Source organism: Trifolium pratense, linkage group LG6 (assembly GCF_020283565.1).
Source record: "Trifolium pratense cultivar HEN17-A07 linkage group LG6, ARS_RC_1.1, whole genome shotgun sequence".
NCBI lineage: Eukaryota > Viridiplantae > Streptophyta > Magnoliopsida > Fabales > Fabaceae > Trifolium > Trifolium pratense.
This window is the reverse complement of record NC_060064.1, coordinates 1,197,370-1,223,657: the sequence shown is the minus strand read 5'-3', so window position 1 is coordinate 1,223,657 and position 26,288 is coordinate 1,197,370. Positions and strand designations below refer to the sequence as shown.

General features: G+C 30.7%; 4 protein-coding genes and 1 non-coding gene across 7 annotated transcripts; all 5 read left to right on the top strand.

Moving 5' to 3' along the window:
* Positions 1–1,724: 1,724 nt before the first annotated feature.
* LOC123889639 lies at positions 1,725–5,634 on the top strand. The gene is made up of 10 exons (XM_045939059.1): positions 1,725–1,877; positions 1,955–2,054; positions 2,152–2,256; positions 2,472–2,555; positions 2,685–2,740; positions 3,164–3,221; positions 3,345–3,470; positions 3,576–3,671; positions 4,163–4,234; positions 5,325–5,634. The coding sequence occupies exons 1-10, from the start codon at positions 1,783–1,785 to the stop codon at positions 5,385–5,387; spliced, it is 855 nt and encodes a 284-aa protein (XP_045795015.1). The 5' UTR covers positions 1,725–1,782; the 3' UTR covers positions 5,388–5,634.
* Positions 5,635–6,910: 1,276 nt separating this feature from the next.
* On the top strand, positions 6,911–11,280 carry LOC123889638. Its single transcript, XM_045939058.1, has 10 exons — positions 6,911–7,114; positions 7,193–7,292; positions 7,393–7,497; positions 7,732–7,809; positions 8,312–8,367; positions 8,793–8,850; positions 8,974–9,099; positions 9,212–9,307; positions 9,753–9,824; positions 10,935–11,280. The coding sequence occupies exons 1-10, from the start codon at positions 7,032–7,034 to the stop codon at positions 10,995–10,997; spliced, it is 837 nt and encodes a 278-aa protein (XP_045795014.1). The 5' UTR covers positions 6,911–7,031; the 3' UTR covers positions 10,998–11,280.
* Positions 11,281–11,872: 592 nt separating this feature from the next.
* LOC123893347 lies at positions 11,873–12,001 on the top strand. The gene has a single exon (XR_006803452.1). It is a non-coding gene; the product is annotated as a U6atac minor spliceosomal RNA (small nuclear RNA).
* A 131-nt stretch (positions 12,002–12,132) lies between these two features.
* LOC123889637 (probable low-specificity L-threonine aldolase 1) lies at positions 12,133–15,379 on the top strand. Of its 3 annotated transcripts, none has more exons than XM_045939056.1 (10): positions 12,133–12,349; positions 13,228–13,681; positions 13,763–13,874; positions 13,984–14,034; positions 14,310–14,381; positions 14,468–14,600; positions 14,783–14,841; positions 14,942–15,042; positions 15,165–15,231; positions 15,311–15,379. In XM_045939056.1, exons 2-10 carry the CDS (start codon positions 13,239–13,241, stop codon positions 15,347–15,349), a joined length of 1,077 nt encoding a protein of 358 aa, XP_045795012.1. In that variant the 5' UTR covers positions 12,133–12,349; positions 13,228–13,238; the 3' UTR covers positions 15,350–15,379. The 3 variants fall into 3 exon arrangements, with proteins under 3 accessions (XP_045795012.1, XP_045795011.1, XP_045795013.1); XM_045939055.1 differs by having other exon boundaries at positions 12,188–12,296; XM_045939057.1 differs by having other exon boundaries at positions 12,296–12,740.
* Positions 15,380–19,483: 4,104 nt separating this feature from the next.
* Positions 19,484–21,924, top strand: LOC123889636 (protein LIGHT-DEPENDENT SHORT HYPOCOTYLS 1-like). The gene is made up of 3 exons (XM_045939054.1): positions 19,484–19,815; positions 19,949–20,014; positions 20,944–21,924. The coding sequence occupies exon 3, from the start codon at positions 21,008–21,010 to the stop codon at positions 21,515–21,517; it is 510 nt and encodes a 169-aa protein (XP_045795010.1). The 5' UTR covers positions 19,484–19,815; positions 19,949–20,014; positions 20,944–21,007; the 3' UTR covers positions 21,518–21,924.
* The last annotated feature ends 4,364 nt before the right edge of the window (positions 21,925–26,288 follow it).

Genomic DNA, 26,288 nt, shown 5'->3' with positions numbered 1-26,288 from the left:
TATAATAACTAATAATAGAGTAACCAACAAAAAAAACGAAGATGAAAAAAAAAACTAATAATAATAATAGTAACCAAAAAACTAATAATAATAATATTATTACTATTAGTTTTTAATAATAATAATAATAATAGTAACCAAAAAACTAATAATAATAATATTATATATTATTATTATTATTAGTTTTTTTTTCATCTTCGTTTATTTTTTGGTTACTCTATTATTAGTTATTATATATATATATATATATATATATATATATATATATAAGAATTTTTTTATATATAATAACAACTTTTATATATAAGAATTTTTTGTTTTATACATAATAATAGAGTAACCAAAAAAAAAACGAAGATGAAAAAAAAAACAAATAATAATAATAATAATAATATTATTATTATTAGTTTTTTGGTTACTATTATTATTATTATTATTAAAGTTTTTTTTTCATCTTCATTTTTTTTTGTTGGTTACTCTATTATTAGTTATTATATATATATAAGAATTTTTTTATTATATATAATAACAACTTTTAGTCAAAAAAAAAACAAAACAAAACTTTTTTTAAGTAAGTTCATAAAAATATAACAATTTTTAAGTTTTTTTTCTTCATTTTTTTAATTAAAAACCCACATTAATTAATGAGTTGACAATTAAAAATAAATTAATTTCCACGTGTCATGCCACGTCCAGATTCTTCCATGTCATATGCCTACTTGTTAAGTCAGGGGGGTAACGCAAAGAATCTTGACATTGCAGGGGGGTAATCTCAAAAAAATATTTTGCAGGGGGGTAACGCAAAACTCGTCTATTTTGCAGGGGGGTATAACACTATTTACCCTTAATTTTATTATTATATTAAAAGTAGATATAAAATACTGAGATACGAGGTGAAAATCTATACCTATATATAATGAGGATACAAAAAAAATTGGCGTGAACTTTTTATAATAGCAACAATATCTTATTAACAAACTCACGATGATATAAGACATTTTTTAGCTGTAAAAATCTTTTATTAACAAACTCACCGTAACATAAGACAAAATAGAAAACGCGGATCACACAAACGGACACAGAACGTGCCCGTTTGGCCGCTAGTAATAATAATAATATGACAAAAAATTTATTGGATTAGAATGAGATTATTTGTTAGAGATTTGTTTGTTTGATGAGGATAATGAGGAGGATATTGTTGTTTGGGAGATTATGTGAGAAAATATACGGATACAAATTACCTTCTTAAAGATTTAGTTGAGAAATATAACATAAATTTAGTAGAATATGTTTTTTTTTTTCAAAAAAAACATACTATGAAAATTAGTGGGCCGGCTCATCGGGCCATGTAGGCTTTTGTTTAACGGGCTGAGCTAAGCTGGTCGGGCCATGAAGTTAACGGGTCGGCCTAGCCCCTTTATATGACCGGGGCCCCCAGGGCCGGGCCGACCCCTTTTACAGCTCTACTTATAGGGACTGAGAAATAGGGTGGGTGAAATGACAAATTTTCGAAGAGCTAGACCTAACTCAACTGTTATAGGGACTAATACTTTTCCAACGATGACATTGAAATGATTTTTATATTTTTTATAAGTAGATTGTTAGAATATTACAATATTATGCTAGTTTTTGTGGACTTAAATCCTGTATCTCCGACTCATTAACTCTTGACTCAACTAGCTTAACCCTAAGAGTTAAACCCTACAATCACAAGTTTTTTTTTTGTTTACCGTCAATCACAAGTTAAACCCTACGATCACCTCGCAGTATCCCTCCAATTCAATGGCTTTGGCCATCTCTAACATACTTCACTTTCAACCTAAATTCAACAATTCCTCCCCCAACTATTTCCGTCCCCAAATTTCAACTTCTCTCAGGTTTTTCCTTCTCCCTTTCTTTTCCTACTAAAATCCACTTTCTTACCTATAACTCAAATTCGGTTTAAAATTTGCAGGTTTCCTAAGAGAACATCATGGAATAACAGACTAATTATCTGTGCTTCTGCATCTGCAGCTGGAAATTCTAATCCTAACGGCGACTTCAATCCTTATGAGGTCAAAAAATTTACTCTCTAATCTATTTATTTACTTAATTATCTTAGAATTAATTGTTATTAATGTATGACATTGTGTTATTATTATAATTATATAGACTCTCCGTGTAAGCCCTATCGAGAAGTTCGACACGATCAAAACAGCATATACTAAGAAAAAGAAGGAAGCTGATATTAAGGGTGATGAAGAAACTGTTTCCAAAGTAACTAACTTAACTGTTCTCTATTTTTATTTTTACCGAAATGTGTAATTTACTGCGAGATGGGACCGATGATTACTTTTTGCATTGATTCTATAAATGTGTCTTATAATGCTCTTAATTATTTCATTTTTTATTAAGTTGTTTGTTAGTAATCCATGTTGTTGTATGTTTTTACTTCAATTTTAATGTACTAACACATGTATTGTGAATCTAAGATTCAGCAAGAAAAGGAATATGACAAACTTTTGATGGCGGAATTGAGTAATCGGAAAAAGGGTGTCACTTCTGGATCATCTAAGGTAAAGTAGGGGAACTTTTCTTTTCGCAAGCATTTGAAATTGCACACTAAAAATGAATACATGACTGTATAGAGATACCTTTTGTTGTGTGTTTCTCAAAATTTTATATGATTTCTAAATTGAATGCAGGTTTCAAACGAGATAAAGTATGCCGACAAGCAGCCAATTATACCTTGGGGACCAAGGTTTGTTATTGCTTCTCATGTTTCATGACATGGTTGTTCTGTTGCTGTATATTGTTCTATTATGCTGCAATGTGCTTGAGAATGGTCACCATGTTATTTCCCTGCTCTAAAGTTCCACCCACTTTATCTATGGTTGAATTGTGTTAATTAAGATGTCTATTATACTCAACGCAATCCAATTACTGTTTTATCATGGGTGGAACTTTGGAGGGGGGAACAGTTTATTATGCTATGTAGTAACAGCTTGGAAGGAAAATCTCATTTTTCCTGCTGTATGAATAACTGAGATTTATTTCCGGCGTCAATTTCATCATGTTCTACATTTTCTTCAAGTTATATTTTTCCCGTTATCACTAAGCAGTGTCATTCTATTATCAGCCACTTGGATTTTTTGACATTATTTGAACTCCAATGCAATTTCAGGTCTGCTAAATCAAGTGAAAATGATGTGCGCATCAACTTGGCAATAGCTGCTGCTTTTGTGAGTAGTAAATGAGTAGTTGATTTTATTTATTTATTTTGGAATATACTAATGCTCAGAAAACATATTGGTCTTACGTCTTATAATGTAGTATTGATTAGAATTGTTTACTATTTTATGCAGACAGCTTGGATCGTGGTCACCCGTAGTGCTGATTATAAACCTTTGCAGTTTTTAGCCTTTGCTTTTGTATATAGGCTTTTTGTGAAGTTAAAATCCTTTGAATCTCCTAAAACCTCCACAGTTAATGTGAGTTTCATATTCTATGACAGCACACTCAATAAAATCTTCTATTTTTGAACTATGTTCAATTATCAATAGAATTGTATAGTTCATGATAATGTTGGGCTACAGGCAGATGGTGAAGATCCAGGAGAAGCACTGCGCATGGGAAAGAGACTACTCCGATCACTGGCCTTGGTTTTTGGATGTTTAACTGTTTCATCCTTGGTATGATTCAAGGATCACTCCTTTTCATCTTCCTTTTTTCTTTTTATTCTTTTTCTTTTCATCGTGATATTGTGAAAAGACGAATTTGCATAATTTCCTTTTAATCTTTATTGGAACTAATATTTGAAGACAAACTTAGGCTTTTGTACTGTGCTGGACTTCCACTAGGAGAGTAGGAACAAACTTTGCAAGTTATTGCTTTTGGGAAATATTGGACTTTGTCGATATAAGTTATTGCTTTTGGGAAAGATTGGACTGTGTCGATATACACCATCAGATCAATGAGGCCCAAACTAATTTATATTATGTATTTTTAGTTTTTAGCTGAAAATATATTTTAAGCATGCTATTCAGTTACTTTGTGTCTCAAAATTCATCGTAGTCAAATACACCTGAAATTTATATTTTCTTCTTATCATACATATTATTACTCCTTAAAATTGTTCAATATTCCAGCTAAAGATTAATACTTTTTGGTACATTTCTTGCAGGCTTACACTTTTGGTTTGAACATAATTGAGTCTGCTATTGGTTATATCCCATATCTTCTTTATAACAGTCAGGTATAAATCAATTCAGTTCTTCCTGGCTAAATCAATTGTTCAGAAACCTTGTGAGTAATATGATGATGCATGTGCTGCAGTTTATTTTTCTTAGGAATGCTGGAAATTTTGTTTGCATTCTTTATGTGGGTTTTCTTATCAAATGTCATTTTATTGCTCATTTTCCTATGCGGTGAAGAGTTGAAGATTTATGTTTCACAATTCAAAACTGTGTATTGGTTAAATGAGTATTACTTTTAATACGTGGCAAGCTGTTTGGTTCCCATTTAAGTACGATATACTTTTGCACTAAGATAGCTAGTTAACTGTGTTTGTTAAATAGCAGTTATAGTGGGACTACAGCGATGCAGAATTTTAACAAACCGCCATTATTTCGCGATACGCGATACGCGATTTAGTTTATTGTCTAATAGTGGCTATAGCAGCGTATAACACTACAGCGTAGTGGAATTTGAGCTAATCACCTTTTTTGCAATCTGTGATTGACAGACTACCGAATGTTTCTTAATATGCATATATGAATTCGAGATGTATCATAAGATTGATTCTAAAAGTGCAGGCACCAATTGCAGTATTTTTAAATATTTGCTATATATTGCATTTCTTCTATTAATGTGTCCTTTGCAATATGAAATTCCATTGGTGTTATATACTTTGTCGACCGTAGAGTAAACTTATTGGTCCTGTTATGCGACATTACTATCAGTCTTCCATATATTAGTGAAATCAAATTGGTAATGATAATTATAGTAACATCAATTTTATCCTTAAAAAATTGATTTAATGTCATTGGAAAGATCAATTTGATGGTGAAGATGTGAAATTGAAGGATCAATATGATGTGGTGAATACCTTTAGAAAACCGATTGATGTATTTAGATATTTACAAATCAAATTCCAGTGTTATCTCACTAGTTTGATGGCACAGTTGCTAACTCTTAGAAATAAGATCATATACCAAATCGATTACCAATGTATATTATTCTAGTGTGTCTTGAATCAGGTTAAGTTTGATTTTGACATAGTTATCTATTATCCCATTTGCTCAGTGTACGGGGTTGATAATTGACGACTTTCATTGTATTTTCAGGAGTTGATAATCACCGCGTCATCGGCATTCATGCTCTTTATTTTGGGATCTTATTATAGATAGTGGACCTTTCTTGAAGGCGAAGAAACCAGTAAATCTATTGCTGATCAGAATACTGTGTTGTGTTCCTAATCTTACTTTTCTTTTTCTTCTTTTCAGTTCTTTTGTTGTTTGTTTCACTCAAATTTTGTCAAAAGAGAAATATATTTCTTTATAAGGTAGGAATAGTGTTAATTTCAAGTTTTGTTCTAATTTTTGGTTGGTAAGTTTTGTTCTATTTGAATGTTGTGTATGATACTCATTTGGGCTATTCTGTTCGAAGCACCTCCCTAATTAATTATGATTCACATTTAAGTAATCTTGCTAATTCAAATGCATGGAAGAAAGGAAAACATTCCAAGGTCTTGAAATCAAATCTTTGACTTTGAGACTTGCACGATGTCTAAGAGGAGAGTTACAAGGTTTCTTATAAGTATTACTTTGCCATATTATTCTTTTTTTTTTAATGGTATTTTAAATTATTTTTTTTGAACAAGTATTGTATTTTTAAATTAACTGTCATGGAAATTTGAAATGTTCATTTTAGATGTAAGTGTAAAACTAATTTGCATTTCACTCATGAATTGTTTTCATATTTAAAAGTAATTCACTTTTATTTCCTATGGGACTTGAATTTCTTAAACAAGTGGTCACATGTTCTATTTTTAATTTTTGTATACGAAGAAAATTCAGTTGAAATAGGAGGTCACTTTGTGTATCTCATATGTTCATTGACAAAGATTTTGTAAGTATAATACGGTGAAAATAAATAAATAAAGTATAACTTTAACTAAATAATAATAGCCAACTATGTAAGGGCTTGGATAGTTGTAAAGAGTAAAGACATTTACTCTCAGATCACATAAAAAAAAAAAAGTAAGATCGAACTTTCTAATTTAACCGAATTGAAAAATAATAGTACTTACATATTTTATGAGATGTTTTCTCTTCCGACCTTCCGTGTTTGTTTTATACCTCCTGAATTTTCAGTTTTGTCCTTGTAAAAAACTTCGGTTTGTAGAAACCGAAGTTTTTTTTGCCTTGAAAACAAATTTCGGTTTCTAAAAACCAAAATTTACTCCGAATTTGCACTAGAAAAAATTTGGTTTCTGCGAACCGATTTTTTTTGCAAGGACAAAATTGAAATATTGGGTGTATAAAAGAATCACGGGGTCGGGAGAGAAAACATCATTTTATGATTATATAACAATTATGGATTACGTACCAAATTGCATGATTTGGTTGGGGTTAATGGATCATCTGTAACGGAATGTTTTCTTCTTTCATTTTTACTTTCAGTGAAATTTATAGCAAGTGTCATGAACTTAATTCAGTTCGAATACTAAATATCTCACTTATTTATCTTAATAAAGATAAAATTTTAATCAATAAACTATTTGACAAAAAAATTATACTTTAACATTTCAAAGAACTCGAGTTTAATTTATGATAACAACAATATTTTATCCAATTTTACTTAACTTTCGACTGAACTCTCGATTACCGGAACTCGGGTTACCCAAACAAGAATCAACCGTACTGTAGTTGGAGTGGAAAATTGCAGTAGTTCTCTTTCTTCTTGTTCTCTATTGAGAAGATAGATAGATAGATAAATAAATAAATACAAGTTAAACCCTAAAATCACGCTCATACTCACATTCCAATTCAATGGCTTTGGCCATCTCAAACATACTTCACTTTCACTACCCTAAATTCAACATTTCCCGTTCCCAAATTTCAACTTCTCTCAGGTTTTTCCTTCTCCCTTTGCTTTTCCTACTAAAATCCACTTTCTCACCTATAACTCAAATTCGGTTTAAAATTTGCAGGTTTCCTAAGAGAACATCATGGAATAACAGACTAATTATCAGTGCTTCTGCATCTGCAGCTGGAAGTTCTAATCCTAACGGTGACTTCAATCCATATGAGGTCAAAAAATTTACTCTCTAATGTATTTATTTACTTAATTATCTTATAATTACTTGTTATTAATGTATCACATTATGTTATTGTTATAATGATTATTCAGATTATTGGTGTAAGCCCTATCGAGAAGTTTGACACGATCAAAGCAACATATACTAAGAAAAAGAAGGAAGCTGAGATTAAGGGTGATGAAGAAACTGCTTCCAAAGTAACTAACTTTACTGTTCTCTATTATTATTTTTACTGAAATGTGTAATTTACTGCGAGACGGGACCGATGATTACTTTTTGCATTGATTCTACAAATGTGTCTTATAATGCTTTTAATTATTTCATTTTTTATCAAGTTGTTAGTGAATAGGGATCCTTATTGTTATATGTTTTTCCTTCAATTTTAATGTACTAACATATGTGATCTTGTGTATTGTGAACCTATCATCCAGCTTGAAAAGGCATATGACAAACTTATGATGGCTCAGTTGAGTAATCGGAAAAAGGGTGTCACTTTTGGATCATTTAAGGTAAAGTAGGGGAACCTTTATTTTCGCAAACATTTGAAATTGCACACAAAACATGAATACATGAGTTTGTAGAGATTTTAGATTGTTTAGTTCTGTAGGCATTTCATGTATTCGACATTCATTGGACTTCCTTTGATGAAGCAGCTATAATTTTTACAGGACATCTCTTACGACTCTTTTTTTCCGGCTCAAAATGAATATAAGCAGCCTATAAATTATGCATATCGAGAGATTAGGATGAATTAACCTCTTATGGTCTTGACACTTTCCGTTACAATGAATTAACTTCCAAGATTTATGATTTATCAGTATTCTCAGTCATAGAATCTTATACCCTTAAATTATTTCAGGTTTTTTGCCTAGCATGTTTTTTGCCTCAAATTATTTCATCCACTTTTTCTATGTTATATTGTGCCTTCTTCCCATTTCCCCTCAATATTTCACCCTAACTTTTTGGTTGTGTGCTTCTCCAAATTTTATATAATTTCTAAAATGAATGCAGGTTTCAAAGGACATAAAGTATGCTGACAAGCAGCCAATTATACCTTGGGGACCAAGGTTTGTTATTGCTTCTCATGGTTCATGACATGGTTGTTCTGTTGCTGTATATTGTTCTATTATGCTGCAATGTGCTTGAGAATTGTCGCCATGTTATTTCCCTGCTCTAAAGTTCCACCCACTTTATGGTTGAATTGTGTTAATTAAGATGACATGTCTTCTATAATCGACGAGATTCAATTACTTTTTTTATTATGGGTGGAACTTTGGAGGGGGGAACAATTTATTATGCTATGTAGCAACAGTTTGGAAGGAAAATCTCATTTTTCCTACTGTATGTATAACTGAGATTTATTTCCAGTGTCAATTTCATCATGTTCTACATTTTCTTCAAGTTAATTTTTTCCCGTTATCACTAAACAGTGTCATTCTATTATCAGTGACTTGGAGTTTTTGACATTATTTGAACTCCAATGCAATTTCAGGTTTGCTAAATCAAGTGAAAATGATGTGCGCATCAACTTGGCAATAGCTGCTGCTTTTGTGAGTAGTAAATGAGTGGTTGATTTTATTTATTTATTTTGGAATATACTAATGCTCAGAAAACATCTTGGTCTTACGTCTTATAATGTAGTATTGATAAGAATTGTTTACTATTTTCTGCAGACAGCTTGGATCGTGGTCACCCGTAGTGCTGATTATAAACCTTTGCAGTTTTTAGCCTTTGCTTTTGTATATAGGCTTTTTGAGAAGTTAAAATCCTTCGATTCTCCTAAAAGCTCCACGATTAATGTGAGTTTCATATTCTATGACAGCACATTCAATAAAATCTTAAAATCTTCTATTTTTAAACTATGTTCAATTATCAAAAGAATTGTATAGTTCATGATAATGTTGGCTACAGGAAGATGGTGAAGATCCAGGAGAAGGACTGCGCATGGGAAAGAGACTACTCCGATCGCTGGCCTTGGTTTTTGGATGTGTAGCTGTTTCATCCTTGGTATGATTCAAGGATCACTCCTTTTCATCTTCCTTTTTTTTCCTTTTCTTTTCATCATGATATTGTGAAAAGATTAATTTGCATAATTTCCTTTTAATCTTTATTGGAACTAATATTTGAAGACAAACTTAGGCTTTTGTACTGTGCTGGACTTCCACTAGGAGAGTAGGAACAAACTTTGCAAGTTATTGCTTTTGGGAAAGATTGGACGTTGTCAATATACACCATCAGATTAATGATGCCCAAACTAATTTATATTGTGTATTTTTAGTTTTTAGCTGAAAATATATTTTCAGTATGCTATTCAGTTACTTTGTGTCTCAAAATTCATCGTAGTCAAATATGCTTGAAATTTCTATTTTGTTGTTATTATAAATATTATTACTCCTCAAAATTGTTCAATATTCCAGATAAAGATTAATACGTTCTGGTACATTTCCTGCAGGGTTACACTTTCGCTTTGAACATAATTGAGTCTGCAATTGGTTCTATCCCACTTTTTCTTTACAACAGTCAGGTATAAATTAATTCAGTTCTTCCTGACTAAATCAATTGTTCAGAAACCTTGTGAGTAATATGATGATGCATGTCCTGCAGTTTATTTTTCTTAGGAATGCCGGAAATTTTGTTTGCATTCTTTATGTGGGCTTTCTTATCAAATGTCATTTTTTTTTAGCAAGTTATCAAATGTCATTTTCCTATGCGGTGAAGAGTTGAAGATGTATGTTCATTATTCAACAATTATAAACTGTGTCCTGGACTCCTGGTTACACGAGCATTACTTTTTAATACATGGCAAGCTGTTTGGTTGCCATTTAAGTAAGATATACTTTTGCACTAGGATAGCTAGTTATCTGTGTTGTTAAATAGCCTGCTATACTGGGACTACAGCATTGCAGAATTTTAACAAACCGCCATTGTTTCGCGATACGCGATTTAGTTTATTGTCTAATAGTGGCTATAGCAGCGTATAACACTGTAGCGTAGTGGAATTTGAGCAAATCGCCATTTTTGCAATCTGCGATTGACAGACCGTACTGAATGTCTCTTAATATGCATATATGAATTCGAGATGTATCATAAGATTGATTCTAAAAGTGCAGGCACCAATTGCAGTATTTTTAAATCTTATCTATATATTTCATTTCTTCTATTAATGTGTCCTTTGCAATATGAAATTCCATTGGTGTTATATACTTTGTCGACCGTAGAGTAAACTTATTGGTCCTCTTATGCGACATTACTATCAGTCTTCCATATATTAGTGAAATCAAATTGGTAATGATAATTATATAAACATCAATTTTATCCTTCAAAAACTGATTTAATGTCATTTGATGGATCAATATGATGGTGAAGATGTGAAACTGAAGGATCAATATGATGTGGTGAATACCTTTAGAAAACCGATTGATGTATTTAGATATTTACAAATCAAAGTCCAGTGTCATCGTACTAGTTTGATGGCACAGTTGCTAACTCTTAGAAATAAGATCATACACCACATCTATTACCAATGCATATTATTCTAGTGTGTCTTGAATCCGGATAAGTTTGATTTTGACATAGTTATCTGTTAGCTCAGTGTACGGGGTTGATAATTTGACGACTTTCATTGTATTTTCAGGAGTTGATAATCACAGCATCATCGGCATTCATGCTCTTTACTTTGGGATCTTATTATAGATAGTGGACCTTTCTTGAAGGCGAAGAAACCAGTCAATCTAGTGCTGATCAGAATACTGTGTTGTAGTACTCTTGCGTTCCTAATCTTCCTTTTTTTCTTTCTTCTTTTCAGTTCTTTTGTTGTTTCACTCAAATTTTATCAAAGGAGAAATACATTTCTTTATAAAGTAGGAAGAGTGTTAATTTCAAGTTTTGTTCTAATTTTTTGGTTGGTAAGTTTTGTTCTATTTGAATGTTGTGTATGATATTCATTTGGGCTATTCTGTTCGAAGCACCTCCCTAAGTAATCTTGCTAATTCAAATGCATGGAAGAAAGGAAAACATTCCAAGGTCTTGAAATCAAATCTTTGACCTTGAGACTGGCACATTCAACCTAGAAAATGTCTAAGAGGAGAGTTACAAGGTTTCTTTAGTAAAAAAAAAAGGTTTCTTATAAATATAAAGATTTAATGGATATGTACTGTTAATGTAACTTAATTTTATATTGACATTTAATATAAAATATATTATTACTTTGCCATATTACTTTATTGTTTTTAATTGTATTTTTAAATTAATTGTCATGGAAAGTTGAGGTATTCATTTTGGATATAAAGTGTAAAACTAATTCGCATTTCACTCAAATTGTCTTGCATTCTTGAGAATCCACAACGATCTTTCGATACAACTACCTTAATTGGGATCTTTCAAAGAAGTTGAATCATTAATAAGAATGGAAGCAATACTTTACAACGTCAAGAGTCATGACTATTTATCCACTGTAGCAGTTAGCCATGGGTTTGTTTTGTTGAGAAGTACTCCAACATTGAACAAGCCCCACATCGAATGTTGCTAAAACATTTCTAATGTTTATAACACAAATCTGAGAACACTAATATTGTGTTCGTGAAAAGGAGAGATGGTTGGCATCTCCCCTGACAGGGATGGGAACAGCTTTCGGGCTTTCCTGTTACGCACCTCGGTTAAGGCTATCCACTTCATTAAGGTCGGATCTAACCAAATTTTTTTTTACCATTTTTTGTTTCAGCTTGTTAGGGAAATCGATTTTTTATTTTTTCATTTTATTGCTAGTATTATTTATAGGACATGTTAACATATCTGAATATAATTTTATTTTCATAATAATAGGGACTAGTCTTTGTTTTATATTTTGGTTTCAAGACTATAGTCTTTGTTTAGTTGTAGGAGTAGAATAACTAGTATTTATTATATTTTAAAAGGAAATGGAAATTGACAAAAAGGATAAGGACATATCCATGGTTGTTTGTTTGTTAGGGGAATATCTATGGAGGACTCATTCAAGGTTGGTAGAGATATCCATAGACACAGAAGAGGATATGGTTTAGGGGTATTCATGTAATAATACAAAACTATAACTGCTCTGTGTAAAATTTCCGATTACATAATGTGTGAACAAATGATCATGTATTATTGTTTACGATTTTTCTTTTATAATTTAGGACGGAGAGATTATTCTATTTAAATATATACTATAAATAAAACATATACTATAAACAATTATAGCAGAAAAAATAAATTACAGCAGAAAACATGTTATTGGTTGTTGTGTCTTGGCGTTTTCTTCTTCATAGATTATGATTAATAGATTGACTCAAATTTGTTCCACGCAATCCAGTTCATATTGGTCTGCTTGATTTATTTAACTCTAGACTGAAACACAAATATTCATCTCCATCATATATTCATATTCATACTTGTGTTACTTGCAATTTTGTTGAAGTTTGAGGTAATCACTTCTTCTTAAACTTCTTAGTTTCCTCTATTGCTTTCTCTGCCACTGATTCTGTTACAATTAGTTTGAGATGGTTAAAGGTAGTTTACAAATTGGTAAACACTAATTATAATAAGTTGGTTAAGATTAGTTATATTAGTTATTAAGATTAGTAGTTTTAGTTATAAGGTTGGACAATAAAAACCAACTTTGTGAAATTGTTAGGCCTAAAATCTAAGATGAATTAGAGTCTATCCTATAAATTTGTTCTTCTGCATTATCCATGCTCAATGCGTAGAGATAAGACCTAAATAGAACTTATGAAGCTATGAAAATTGTTTGTACTGTTCTGTGCAGTATTTACATTTTGCAGATCAAACGGATCCATAAAGTTATGGAATCATCTATTTGTATATAATTGCTAACTTCATTTGATTAGTTCTAGTTATAATTAGGGAGAGTTGGAGTGAGTAATGAGATTTGCATTTTGACTTTGTTTTAGTTGAAGAGAAAATGGTAACAAGGATGGTGGATCTTCGGTCAGATACAGTCACAAAACCAACCGAAACAATGCGAGTTGCTATGGCGAATGCTGAGGTTGACGACGATGTTCTTGGCCGTGACCCTTCATGTGTTCAGTTAGAAAAAGAAATGGCAAAAATAACTGGCAAGGAAGCTGGTCTTTTTGTTCCATCAGGCACTATGGGAAACCTCATATCTGTGCTTGTTCATTGTGATATAAGAGGAAGTGAAGTTATACTTGGAGACAATTCACATATTCATATTTATGAGCATGGAGGTATTGCAACCATTGGAGGTGTACATTCAAGAGCAGTTAAAAATAATGACGATGGCACCATCAACATCGATTTGATTGAGGCTGCAATTAGAGATCCAGAAGGGGAGCTTTATTATCCAACCACAAGGCTCATTTGTTTGGAAAATTCTCATGGAAAGTAAGCAATTCCTTTGTTCAAAATTTTCCATTTGTTTACATTTTCTAGAGCATTGTTCATTGTTGCTTTTATATTATGCAGCTCTGGAGGTAGATGCCTTTCGGTTGAATATACAGAAAGAGTTGGAGAGGTTGCTAAGAAGCACGGATTGAAGCTTCATATAGACGGAGCTCGTATATTTAATGCATCAGTTGTAAGTTTTTTTTTTGTCTTACTTATGATATGGTTAATATCCTTACAATTAAGATACATCAGAGATATATACTCAGCCTAAATATGACAGAAATATTTTGGTTTTTCAGGCACTCGGTGTTCCTGTGGATAGGCTTGTTCGAGCAGCTGATTCAGTATCGGTGTGTTTCTTCTTTTACCTTTTCTTATATTGAACAAGATTCATCGAAAAAATTTTATAGAGTAAATCTTTTCTGTTCTTAGATTATCTAAATAGTTTTAAAATTGTGATTTACACTAAATTAAATGTGATTGCATCGTTATTGGATCGCTTAAGAAGTAAACTCAAGCGTTTTGCCAAGGTAATTAATTAGTATAGTGTAATGCCAACGAAAAATCAAAAGGTTTATATATGAACTAACAACTTATGATTACTTTGAATATATATATGAATTAGGTTTGCCTATCTAAAGGTTTAGGTGCTCCAGTTGGATCTGTAATTGTTGGTTCCAATAGCTTTATAGCCAAGGTATTTCAAAATCTTTCTGGCAAATGTGAATACAATAGAAGTGATATTATTCATTTTGAAAGAACTTAATATATCTGTTTTTTCAGGCTAGAAGGCTTAGAAAAACTTTAGGTGGTGGAATGAGACAGGTTGGAATCCTTTGTGCAGCTGCACTTGTTGCATTACAAGAAAATGTTGAAAAGCTAGAAAGTGATCACAAGAAAGCTAGATTTTTGGCTGGTATGTTTCTTACAATGTTAATCTATGAAGCATAAACAAAGGCATATATACACCAGACACGACACTGATACACACACAGACACTTATCATACACCAGACACCCTTCAATCCGAGGTGTCGGTGCTAGTGCTACATAGATGTTAACAGACCATTTAAGTTTCTTCTTCAAAATTGTACTTTAGATGGATTGAATGAAATTAAAGGACTGAGAGTGAACACTTCTTCTGTGGAAACCAATATTGTAAGTATTTATCAGAGTAGAGTTCATTCATACTAGTACAACAATTGCATTATTAATTATTGCGCGCTCTGATTAATTTGTGCTTAATCTCTGATACCAGATATATATTGAAATTGAAGAGAGTTCACAAACTACAGCAGCAAAGCTTTCAAAGGACTTAGAAGACTATGGTATCCTTGTCATACCAATGGGCTCATCAAAGTACTTTCTGTCACACATTCTGCATTGTTACTAATAATTGAAATTAGTATTAAATAAACTTTTAATTAAAGTAGTTTATTCATATGAATCTTATCTATATCAATATCATTTACTTGTGACAGATTGAGAGTTGTGTTCCACCACCAAATATCAGATAGCGACGCGCAGTACGCTTTGTCGTGCTTCCAGGTGATCAATCATAACCAGTTTCCTTGTGTGTAGTATTGTATATATAATTTTTTATTCATGATTTGATTGAATGTCGCAGCGTGCCGTTACCGGAGAATCAAATGAAAATGGCAACTAGTGGAATAATTTCATGTTTGTGAACTTGCTGGAAAAAAAATAAATCAAATTTTCACCCTGCTGTTTGAATAAATATGGAGCAAAGGGTTAAATATAATGAACATATATATGATCATTTAGTAAAGTGTGCTTGTTCTTCTTGTTTCTTGAGCTTCACTCAGTTGACAGATCATTGCATTATATATGCAAGAGGTCGGGGTTCAAACCTCGGTCATCCAACTTACTCATCTTAAGAGTTAAATTTCTAGCAACTAGACTACTTAGGAAAAAAAAGTGTTTGTTAGTTATCAACCAAAATTTTATTCTTCAATTTCATAAATTATATATGATCACTTTTTAAACATCATTGCCATTGGATAATTTCAATCCCAAATTTTCATCTTGAATAATGCAACCCAAAATGCAGTTCTTGGCTATAATAATGCAACACAATCCATGTGAGCATAGCTCAATTGACAAAGACATTGCATGCAATATGCAGATCCAGAATTCGGGTTCGAACCTTGATATTCCCACTATTTCAGCTTAAAGTATGAAATTTTAGACACTAACTACCTGAAAAGAAAAAAAAAATCAACTCAATAACTTATTTTTTATTTACTAAATTTGCCAATATGGTTAAAAATTCTACAAGGAGATGTCTTCGCCTTATAAGTTATAAATACATGCTTTGTCTAATATGCACCACTTGATTAAGTGGTGCATGATGCACAAGTCTTCGATATTTTTATAACGAATACGAATTTTACAAAATTTATCGTTGGATGGAAAATTTATATTGTTTAGATCATTCAAAAAAAAATTAATTTTTTTTAAAAATCATTTGATATGTAATACTAATACTCTCACATAAAAAATTAGAGATCTAAAGCACGGTCTGAATAATACATTATCGAGTGATTCAACAAATTTTAATTTATAATTTGAATTGAGATAGTCTACCTTAATTCTAATACTCCAACTATATTTATTATTTCTGACACTGTATTCCAAATTACATAAAATTTTAAGCTACTAAGATTAATTTAATGATGAGGAGTATGCTAGAGATTCACGATTCATCCTCAATTCCCACCTAAAAAAAATTACCCCGTAAAAAATATTACATAACAATTTTGTCTGGTCTAATTAGGGTGGTTTTTGGTTTTTACTTTCTATGTCAATATATCAAACTTGCTAAAAGAGGTTATAGACATCTCGCAAACTTTTTCGTCCTTAGTTTTTTCATTTTTTTTGTTCTTTTCTTTCCTTTTCTAGTTACCTTTTGCAACCAATTTTTTTTTCTCTACATCCTTCATAATCATAATTGACATCAAAATTCAACATCAGTCATATGATTAATACAATTCAATTTTTTTCCTTCAACAAATCTAACTAGTTTAATAAAAACATAATCTGGTAAAAATAACAACAAAAATTTAAATTCTCGTGAAAAAATAGTTTTTAGGTGTTTGAAAATATTATATGGTCAAGATTTTCTTTAACTATCTCTATCGATGAATTAGTCAATATATGTCTCTGGTAGAGTAAGATACTATCTTTAGGTATCGCCTCATGATTCCGTTATTTTCTAAGGATGAGGTTTGCACTATTTGTCGTAAAGCGTGTCTAGATATTTTTGAGCAACATGCAACTCATTATAGGGAGCTTCTATATGCTTCAAATACAAGCATGACTTGATAAGAGATAGTGAACCTTTTGACGGACACTTCTAGCACTAGAGACCATAGACCTTCATAAAAGAGTTCAAAAGGTCCTGCATAACAATTGTGTCACCTAGGTTTATAAATGTAGTTTATCAAAGGTTGAGTTTTGTAGACAATATATATAGTTTCACCAAAGGCATGTATAAAACATTTTACAGATTCAATTATAGAACAACTTATATATTTTTGTTTTAAGAGAAATATAAGAGAGAGTTAGAGAAAATAGAAAGAAAAGAGAAATATAAGAGAGAATGCATATAACAATAATTTGTCCTTTTATAAATTAGATATATTTCTTTCTTTTTTATTTCTTTTATATCAATCAACATATTAAATCTACTTTATTTTTTTTATATTTCTTTCTTCTTAAACTCCCTTTCTCACTAATTTCTTTCTTCTCGTTTTCTCTACGCAATCAAACACACCATTAGTGAGACAATTTTTTTTTTATCCTTTTTAATTTTTCTTTGTATAACTCTTTTTTTAGTTAATTATATATGTTGAACTCAATGAGGGTCCACCGGGGTTTCAATCTTGTCCACTATCTTATTAGTGCCAAACCTGAAGGAACCTCTTTTCATCCAAAATTCCACGGTGCAATGCAATGCAATGCAATGAACTTGGTTTTACTCATCCAAAAACACTTTTTTTTAGTAAACCAAAAACACTCTTTTGAAGACCCATTTTTGCGCCTTTTTTTTTGTGAGTAGATGGACCCTCATTCGATACTAAAATAGTTTATACAACCTTTTTGCTATAGAAATATAGCTTATACATAATAAGTGATTATCCTGATAAGTGTTTGTGCTATAAAGCTGTAAATAAAGTGTTTATCCAAACAAAAGAAGAAAAAAAATTATGAAATTGTTACATAATGTAAAAATTCCATATATTTTACAACAAAAATATATTTAAGTCTATAGTCTTTGTGTGTGTTACCTTCATCATGGCAGGAATCCAAAATTTTTGACCATCTGCATCTCTTCCAAAAGTTGTGGTGAATGGCTGAGTTCGAGTCATATGTCATAACCATAAATGATATAAAAGAATGATGATAAACCCGCATGGTACAAGAAGTATATCCATATAATATTTTTGCCACTCCATCTTTTTAATCGCGAGAAAATATCGATATTTCAGAATTTACAACTCACTGTGCACCAACTTACGTTTGCGTAATTACTATTACAGATGTTATCAGCAAAAGGTTGTATTCACCGTGGTTTCTACTAAATTAATTTCATTATATTTCATGCAGATTTATCTTGTAACTCATCTTAACTATTGATTGTAGGTTGAAATGTCTAATTTCAAATTCATTTTCATGTAGTAAAATGACATCGACTACCGAGTTAAGATTAATCGATCCAGACCTATTATGGCATTATGCTGTAACTACATGAAATTCAATCAAACTTTATTACATTAAAATGAGCAAAGATAGACTATAATATCATGTAAGAAAATGCAAACAAGTATTTTTTTTAGTACACTTTAAGGATTCTAAATATTAAGTTATTATAAAAGAAACATATAAATAATTAATAGTAAATATAGTTGAAAATAGTTCACACTTAACTAAAAAGTCTGCAATTTGGTTCGTTTATCTCATAATGTGAACTCGCCTAATAGTACAATCCTTTATGATTAGGGTCATATGATCACATCCCTCCAACAATAACGTGCAAGCAACAAGCGAGTCCCTTATTTTTAGTTATTATAGTATTTAATTGGAATTCGTTGATAATAATTATTTTAAATATCTTAAAAAATTGGTCGCTTATCTTAAAATGTAAACTCGCATAATAATTCCTTATCATGTATGATTAGGGTTAGGTGACACCGGCCGCATCATTCAAACAATATTGTGCAAGTAACAAGCGAGTCGCCTATTTTTAATTATTATTATAGTAATTAATTGAATTTCGTTGACGACAATTATCGTAAATAATAACCATATTTCTTTTTTTTTAGTCAAAAAAACTTCTTTTTTTTTGCCAAGGTAAATAATAACTAATTAAAATAAAATAATAGATATGTACCAAAAAAATAAAATAAAATAATCATTTTTGAAGCAATAATTAAATGACCATGACTATTGACCATGTGATATTGTCCCACGGTCAAAAGATTGATTTATCTAACATAGTTTACGTATTTATGAGGTTTGAATTTCACAAAGTTAAAATTGATTTTTTTCTTATAACAAAATTTAAAATTGATTGGTAAGCATAAAATATGAATAAAAATTCAAACAAAATATGAATAAAATATAAAAAACAATATCTTTATTTAAAAAAATTGTTAAAACATTAAATATTTTCTCATTTTTAAAATAAAAAAATAAGGAAAAATAGAATTGAGGTAAAAAAATGTGAAAAAAATTTAGATAAATACTAGTATATATACATATACATGTCTGTCCATCTATGGTCATCTCAACTCACATCATCACTGCCCTGCACACTGCCAAACCTTGTCTTGTTTTGGGCCATACCAATACATTAAAAATTACCCTATTCTCTTTTCTTTTTTTTATTTTCTCATCATGTGATAATAAAGTTGATACATACAACTTCACTTCACTTCACATCACTCACAGTCACAATATTGAAACTCTCACTTTGTTTGTTTGCATTTTTTTGTGTTATTAGTTACAAAACACCAAACATTTTTTTCAATCTAGTTTCATTCCATTTCCAGAAACCAATTGCATTGCATCTCCCAACAAATTTGCCTACGATCAATAGAACAAACAAAGGTATACCCCTCTCTTCATTTTTTATTTTTTAAACTATATTTGGTTTATTTTTGTTTTTATTGAGTTTTAACTATATATAGTTGCTAGTACAACCCTCACTAATTAACCATGCACTGTTCTTTTCTTGTTCCAGTTCTAGCTACAACAAGGAAAAGTTGAAAACCCTAGTAATAATTCACAACAGAAGAACGTATACTAGGTAATCTTTTACCACTTAAACATTTTATTTATTTAGATTTAGATCTAGTTTTTTATTTTTATTTCAACCCGTACAATTTTTTGAGTAAAAAATATTACTTTTGTTTATAAAAAAATCACATTTAAATTATTTCATCCGGTCGTGATAATTTATTTTTAAAAAAATAGAATCTAAAGTAAATATAAAAACTGCTTCAAGTGAAAAATATTTTGAGTAGATTTAAAAAAAAACAGTTTTGATAATTGACTTTATATTAAAAGTCATTTTTACCGTGTTTTTTTGTTTACAATGAGTTGGGATCGAACCCAGGACCTACAACATACTATCCAAACCCCTTATCACTAGACTAATCCTAGTATTTTTTTTATATAATCCATAATAATATTAAAGAACATCAATTTTTTTATTTTTTTTTGTATAATCTGTGCCCTAACAAAATATTTTTAATGAGTTTGTTTAAGTTTTCGAAATTACATGAAATCTAATAAGAGTTATGCTAAACGGTCCCTTAGACACTAATTAAACATATCAAAATAGAAAATAAAAAAAAAAATTAATGATAGGAAGATGGCTTTTTCCATCCATGATGATTATTTTTTTATTAAAATGAAAAAACTTGGTCACTTCAATCTAAAAAAAATTGGTCGCTTTTGAAAAAAAATGTTGTAAAAAACAGTAGCTTTTTTTTAATAAAAATAATAACTTTTAAAATAGTAATTTTTACCATTTACTATAAACTTCTGTTTTATATATTGTCAAAAATATAATTCCATTTTATATATATAAAAAAAATATGTCTGTCTTTTTAGGACATCCCATAAAATGGAAAATTTCTCTAAAGTTTGACTAAAACAATAAAATAATCTCTAAAGATAATTTTTAGATTATTATTTTATCTAACAATCACTTTTATTTAAATCTTAAACAAGGGACCTTAATCTCACAACTCTCAAAGCTAAGGCAAATCCAATCAATCCATTCATCCATTGGAATATGGCATTGGTATCAGCTGAACCAACAAACCCTAGCAATGGAAGTGATTCAAGTGGTGGTAACAAAAGTAACAGGTATGAGTGTCAAAAGGGGAGAGATTGGAACACATTCTGTCAGTACCTAAGGAACCAGCACCCACCACTTTCTCCATCCATGTGCAATGGTTCACATGTTCTTGAATTCCTTCACTACCTTGATCAATTTGGGAAGACCAAAGTTCACAATCCAACTTGTCCTTTTTTTGGGATTCCAAACCCTCCATCTCCTTGTCCTTGTCCTCTCCGCCAGGCGTGGGGTAGCCTCGATGCCCTAATCGGTCGTCTCCGTGCCGCTTATGATCAGCAAAATAATGGTGGAGGCAATGGTAATCCTTTTGGTGACAGTGCTGTTAGGTTTTACTTGCGCGATGTTCGCGATTTTCAGTCTAAGGCTAGGGGAGTTAGCTACCATAAGAAGAGGAAGAGACCTAATCGCAACATCGCCGCCGCTCCTGATCAACCATCGTCATGATTATGCCTTTGTTTTAAACTGTGGTCGCAACAATTGAATTATTGCGCAAAGAATCTCTATATAAATGCTGCCAATGCACGCCAAATTGCGGTTGAAATGTTATTTCAAATCTTTTATGTTGCGGCCGCAATTTAAAACGATGCAATATTAGTACTTAAAAAAAATAGTTTATTAAGGCTTATGTTTTTTTGTATTGAAATTATAATACACATGCTCCATGCATGGACCTAAATCTTTCTCATTAATTTGTTTTTATTGAAAATCATTATAATTTACATGAGAATTATTTTTTTGTGGTACAACCGTACAAGTCCATTGCATTGGAGACATTACTGGTTGCTAGGAATAGAGTGTGTATTTCTTTATCATATAAATAATCTAATAATTTTATTATGTTTTTATTAAAAGTCTAATGTCATTATATTTTTATATTAATTTATCTTAACATAAATTTAAATTTTAAATAATTTTGCCTATATAATACTGTTATCCATTGCATTAGATGTTAGTTATTTTGGTCAGCTTGTTATTTTATGACAGAGAAAAGAATAACTCCTGCATAATAACAATCCCAAAAGAAAATTTAGAAAAACACTTGCAAATTTTTAAAAAATTAAAACAAAAATAATCTAGATCTAGACCCTTCTTTTTTACACTAGTCTAGACCCATTATTTAGTCATTTTTTCTTGTAATTTTTTATTTATTTTTGTGCGTCTATATATTTACTCCCTCCGATCCTATATATAAGAAACACATTGAGAAAAACACACATATCAAGGGAAGCTTATTTTTTATTAAAAATTTTAAAATATGTTATGTGTTATTTCAAAACTAACATTGAAAATGTGTTGTATAATTAATGCATAATATTAGAATAGGTTGTACTCCCTCCGTCCCGAATTATAAGAGAAAATAAAAAAATCACACTTATTAAGAAAAAGTAAAACATGAGAATTTGAAATATGTTTTTGTGGGTTTTCCTTGGAATAAGTTGCATAGGAAGATGTAAAAACAATTTTTATTGGTCGTTGTTTATTGAGAAAAGGGTAGAGAGAGAAAATTAAATGCAATTTGCATTTAATTTTATGAGAATAAGAGAAAAATATTCTTAAAAATGATTTTCTCCCTTATAATTTGGGACAAAAAAAATGAGTTTTTTTCCTTATAATTTATTTTATACAATTTAATAAGGGTATATAAGGGATTATCTATTTAATAAAGAATAAATTAAAAGAGTGTTTCTTATAAAAATGACTAATTTTTTTTCTTCAAAGTGTTCCTTATATATAGCATCATTTAAAATTGTGCAAAGTATTTCTCGAAAGTAATATATATCGTGTGTTTTGGCTGATACTTTTTGGGAGGTTTTTCTCTTGGCATCCATGACCATGACCATGACCATGACCATGGCCATGGATTACTACTTACTGGTTTCATCGAGAGCATCGTTGATCAGAGTCACCAAAATGTAAATAACTAACGAGTCAAATATAATAGATAATTGGTCAAATTGGGTTAGGTATATATCAATTGAATCCTATATTAATGAATGAATTAAAGATTATATAGTGATAAGTGTAGAGCAAGACAAAATTGACTAGATAGATTTCACTCCTATTCTGTGTCATAGCTGCATGTACCCGAAAATGAACATGTCAAAAGTTATTTGATGTGCAAAAATAATGTTTGGACTTTGGAGTATACCAATTGAGATAATTACAAGAAGTATAGTTTATTAATTTTGTACAGCGAGAGAGAACCATAATTCTGAAAGGAATAGATTATTAATTTTGTCTTATTTTTAAATAGGTTTATAATTTTGTGAATATCTACGATGAATTGATATAAGTTGTAAGAGTCTTAGTCTTTTTAAGTATGTGGTTATAGATTCGATTATTGACTCATGCGTATGGAGAAAATTAAGCTGGGAGGAGAGAACTCACCTTGTGTGTCTCATAAGTTCCCCCGACAAAAATTAGTCATCACTAACGACGGTCGAAGTTACGTACCAATATCATGATAATAAAAAAAAATACTTTATGAATATTTCAAAAATGATTTTAATTTTATCAATCTGTCAAGTTAATTTTATCAATCATGATAATAAAGTTATTTACTATCAATTAACTTTATATATTTTAATAACTTACTATTTATTTGGTTTTCTTGACTATTAATTTAGTTCTTAGTACAAGTACTAATATGAATAAAATTTGACTGAATCAAATATCTTTTTGAAATATTTATAAAATTATGAATCTATTTGAGAGTGCCCTATAAAATCATTTAACAATTTGATGGTTTACTCAATAAATTATTTAAATTGGAGCATAGTAACCATTAGAATAATTAAAACAGTTTTGTTACTTTGCATCCAATGTACGTACGTATTCATAAAAAAATGTAGCTTCAATATTTTTCAATCATGATTCATGCATGGCCAGCAAATTATATATATATATATATATATATATATATATATATATATATCAATGCTATTTAATTATCACAACTGATTTTTTTTGAAGTAATCTAGTAGTTACAAATTTCATCCTTAAAATGAATAAGTAGGATGATTAGAGTTCGGACTCTGACCCATGTATATAATGTAATGTCTATGTAAACTGAGATAATCTCACGAGATTGATTTAATCACGACATATATCATTTCCCATATATAAATTCTTCATCTTGTGAATTCATGCAAAACAAAAACAATCATATAACAATGCCTTTTATTTCAAAGAGATTGCACTTTTTTTTTGTGAAGTAGCATAGTGGCTAGAAAATCCACCTTAAAGGTGAATAAGTAGAGTGTCCCGGGTTCGAATCCGGGTTCCTGCACATGTAGTGCGATGTCCCTACCAACTGAGCAAAGCTCATGGGGACAAGAGATCGCACATCTATCTACCAATTTTTTTTCTTCTTAATTACAGATAGATATATTGAGTATTCAGTCAATTTAGTCCCTAAACTATCACTCTCTCACCAACTTAGTCCTTAAACTATTAAAAACAACTAAAAGGTCCCTAATCTATTTTTCATCCGTCAATTTAGTCCTCGGTTAACTTGTCTATAAAACCCTAAAATATTATCACCCTTTCTTCTTCCACGTGCTTCGACGAAAACAACCATCTTGCTCGCCGCCAACCACTCCACTCTCCGGCAACAACCGTTTTGCTCGCAACTCAAATATAACCTCTAGTCGCCGAACTCAATTCATTCTTTCAGAATAATCATTTAGAACGAAAGAGATATTTAGTATGAAAAAAGTGGCAATTGTCGGTTTCTTTTTTTTCTTAACACAGAATAATTTTGTTATTTAACTTTTTGACTGAAAGGTTAAAAAAAAATGATATGATTCAACCGTTTTTGGTTTTATAGCTTGTTGTTTTGTCTGGTTTAATAATACTGCTTACCCTAGTGAGTTTTATGGTCCTACTGGACCAGAAGCTTCTCAAGCTCAAGCATTTACTTTTCTTGTTAGAGACTACGCTAAAATCAGGTCTGTTTTTTGTTCTCACTTATGTAAATTTGTAAGGGTTTGTGATTTTGTTTTATCCCTTTGAAGTTTATGCTGTGATCTCTTGTTTCTTGCGGGTATGAGAATTTTTTTATCCTTCTATTCCTTTTCTTCTGTTATTGTAAGGAATATTTTGGGGTGTGTTGGTGTGTATAATGATCATATAAAGGGTACAAAAGTGTCATCATATCTAGTATGCTAACAAAGTCTTATTAAATTCCAAGCATTTGTATGGTGAATTATCTTTGCGGGCTGGTTGTGTTATTGGTAATACTAGTAGGAGCTAGCTTTTTTTCATCCATGCTAGTGTGTTAAAGAAGTGCCGTGGAGATTTATAACAGGTTTGTTAGGAATCATAAAATGATGTTTATGAGGGACTAAATTGAAGGATGTGAATATAGTTTATGGACCTTTTAGTTGTTTTTAATAGTTTAGGGACTAAGTTGGTGAGAGAGTGATAGTTTAGGGACTAAATTGACGGATAAAAAATAGATTAGGGACCTTTTAGTTGTTTTTAATAGTTTAGAGACTAAGTTGGTGAGAGAGTGATAGTTTAGAGACTAAATTGACTGATTCCTCTAGATATATTCATATTTAGGTTAACACGCTTGGAGTTGGAGTATAATTTTCTTCATACTACTACAAATTTACTGTAGAGAATCTAACGAATAGTAAAATAGTGTATATATCCCAGAACAACAGTTTCCCTATATATGAATATATGATTAAATGATGATTTGGAAATAAATCGAAACTTATATATTTCAGAAGTTAGCTATCTATAGCTCTATCCTCTATATTGATGTATGTATGAAATTAGCCATAGTACAAGAATCCCGTAATCCACGGTCAACCTTTCAAATGCAATACGGTCTACAGGAAGGTTTAAAGGTTTCCTTACTTACTTACTTACTTACTTCCTTCTTGTGCTGCCTGTCGGCAGAGCTACTACCACCTTGATAATTGAGCTTGAGCCTCCTTCCAATTCACCTACCCTTATTTGTAATTTCCAACTTTACAAATACATGGTGATGCAATTGTGTTTTCTTAAATTGTTTACAATGTTTTTAGATATGGATGATTTTCATGATTTTCCGATGATGCAAAATTAGACGTTGTAGCTAAATTTGTGGATCCATCGCTAATGTAAATTCTCTAACATTGCAACTAAAATTGTGGATTCTCTGGTCCGGTTGATGTTAAACCAGAAGTTGCACCAATCCCATTAGTGGGAAGATCCACAAACG

Excerpts from the sequence above, each read along its gene's own strand:
- LOC123889639 (XM_045939059.1), top strand. The coding sequence starts at position 1,783 with ATGGCTTTGGCCATCTCTAACATACTTCACTTTCAACCTAAATTCAAC. Across the intron at positions 1,878-1,954 it reads CAAATTTCAACTTCTCTCAG|GTTTCCTAAGAGAACATCAT; the intron begins GTTTTTCCTTCT and ends TAAAATTTGCAG. Across the intron at positions 2,055-2,151 it reads GCGACTTCAATCCTTATGAG|ACTCTCCGTGTAAGCCCTAT; the intron begins GTCAAAAAATTT and ends ATAATTATATAG.
- LOC123889638 (XM_045939058.1), top strand. The coding sequence starts at position 7,032 with ATGGCTTTGGCCATCTCAAACATACTTCACTTTCACTACCCTAAATTC. Across the intron at positions 7,293-7,392 it reads GTGACTTCAATCCATATGAG|ATTATTGGTGTAAGCCCTAT; the intron begins GTCAAAAAATTT and ends ATGATTATTCAG. Across the intron at positions 8,368-8,792 it reads ATTATACCTTGGGGACCAAG|GTTTGCTAAATCAAGTGAAA; the intron begins GTTTGTTATTGC and ends ATGCAATTTCAG.
- LOC123889637 (XM_045939056.1), top strand. The coding sequence starts at position 13,239 with ATGGTAACAAGGATGGTGGATCTTCGGTCAGATACAGTCACAAAACCA. Across the intron at positions 13,682-13,762 it reads TTGGAAAATTCTCATGGAAA|CTCTGGAGGTAGATGCCTTT; the intron begins GTAAGCAATTCC and ends TATATTATGCAG. Across the intron at positions 15,043-15,164 it reads ATACCAATGGGCTCATCAAA|ATTGAGAGTTGTGTTCCACC; the intron begins GTACTTTCTGTC and ends TACTTGTGACAG.
- LOC123889636 (XM_045939054.1), top strand. The coding sequence starts at position 21,008 with ATGGCATTGGTATCAGCTGAACCAACAAACCCTAGCAATGGAAGTGAT.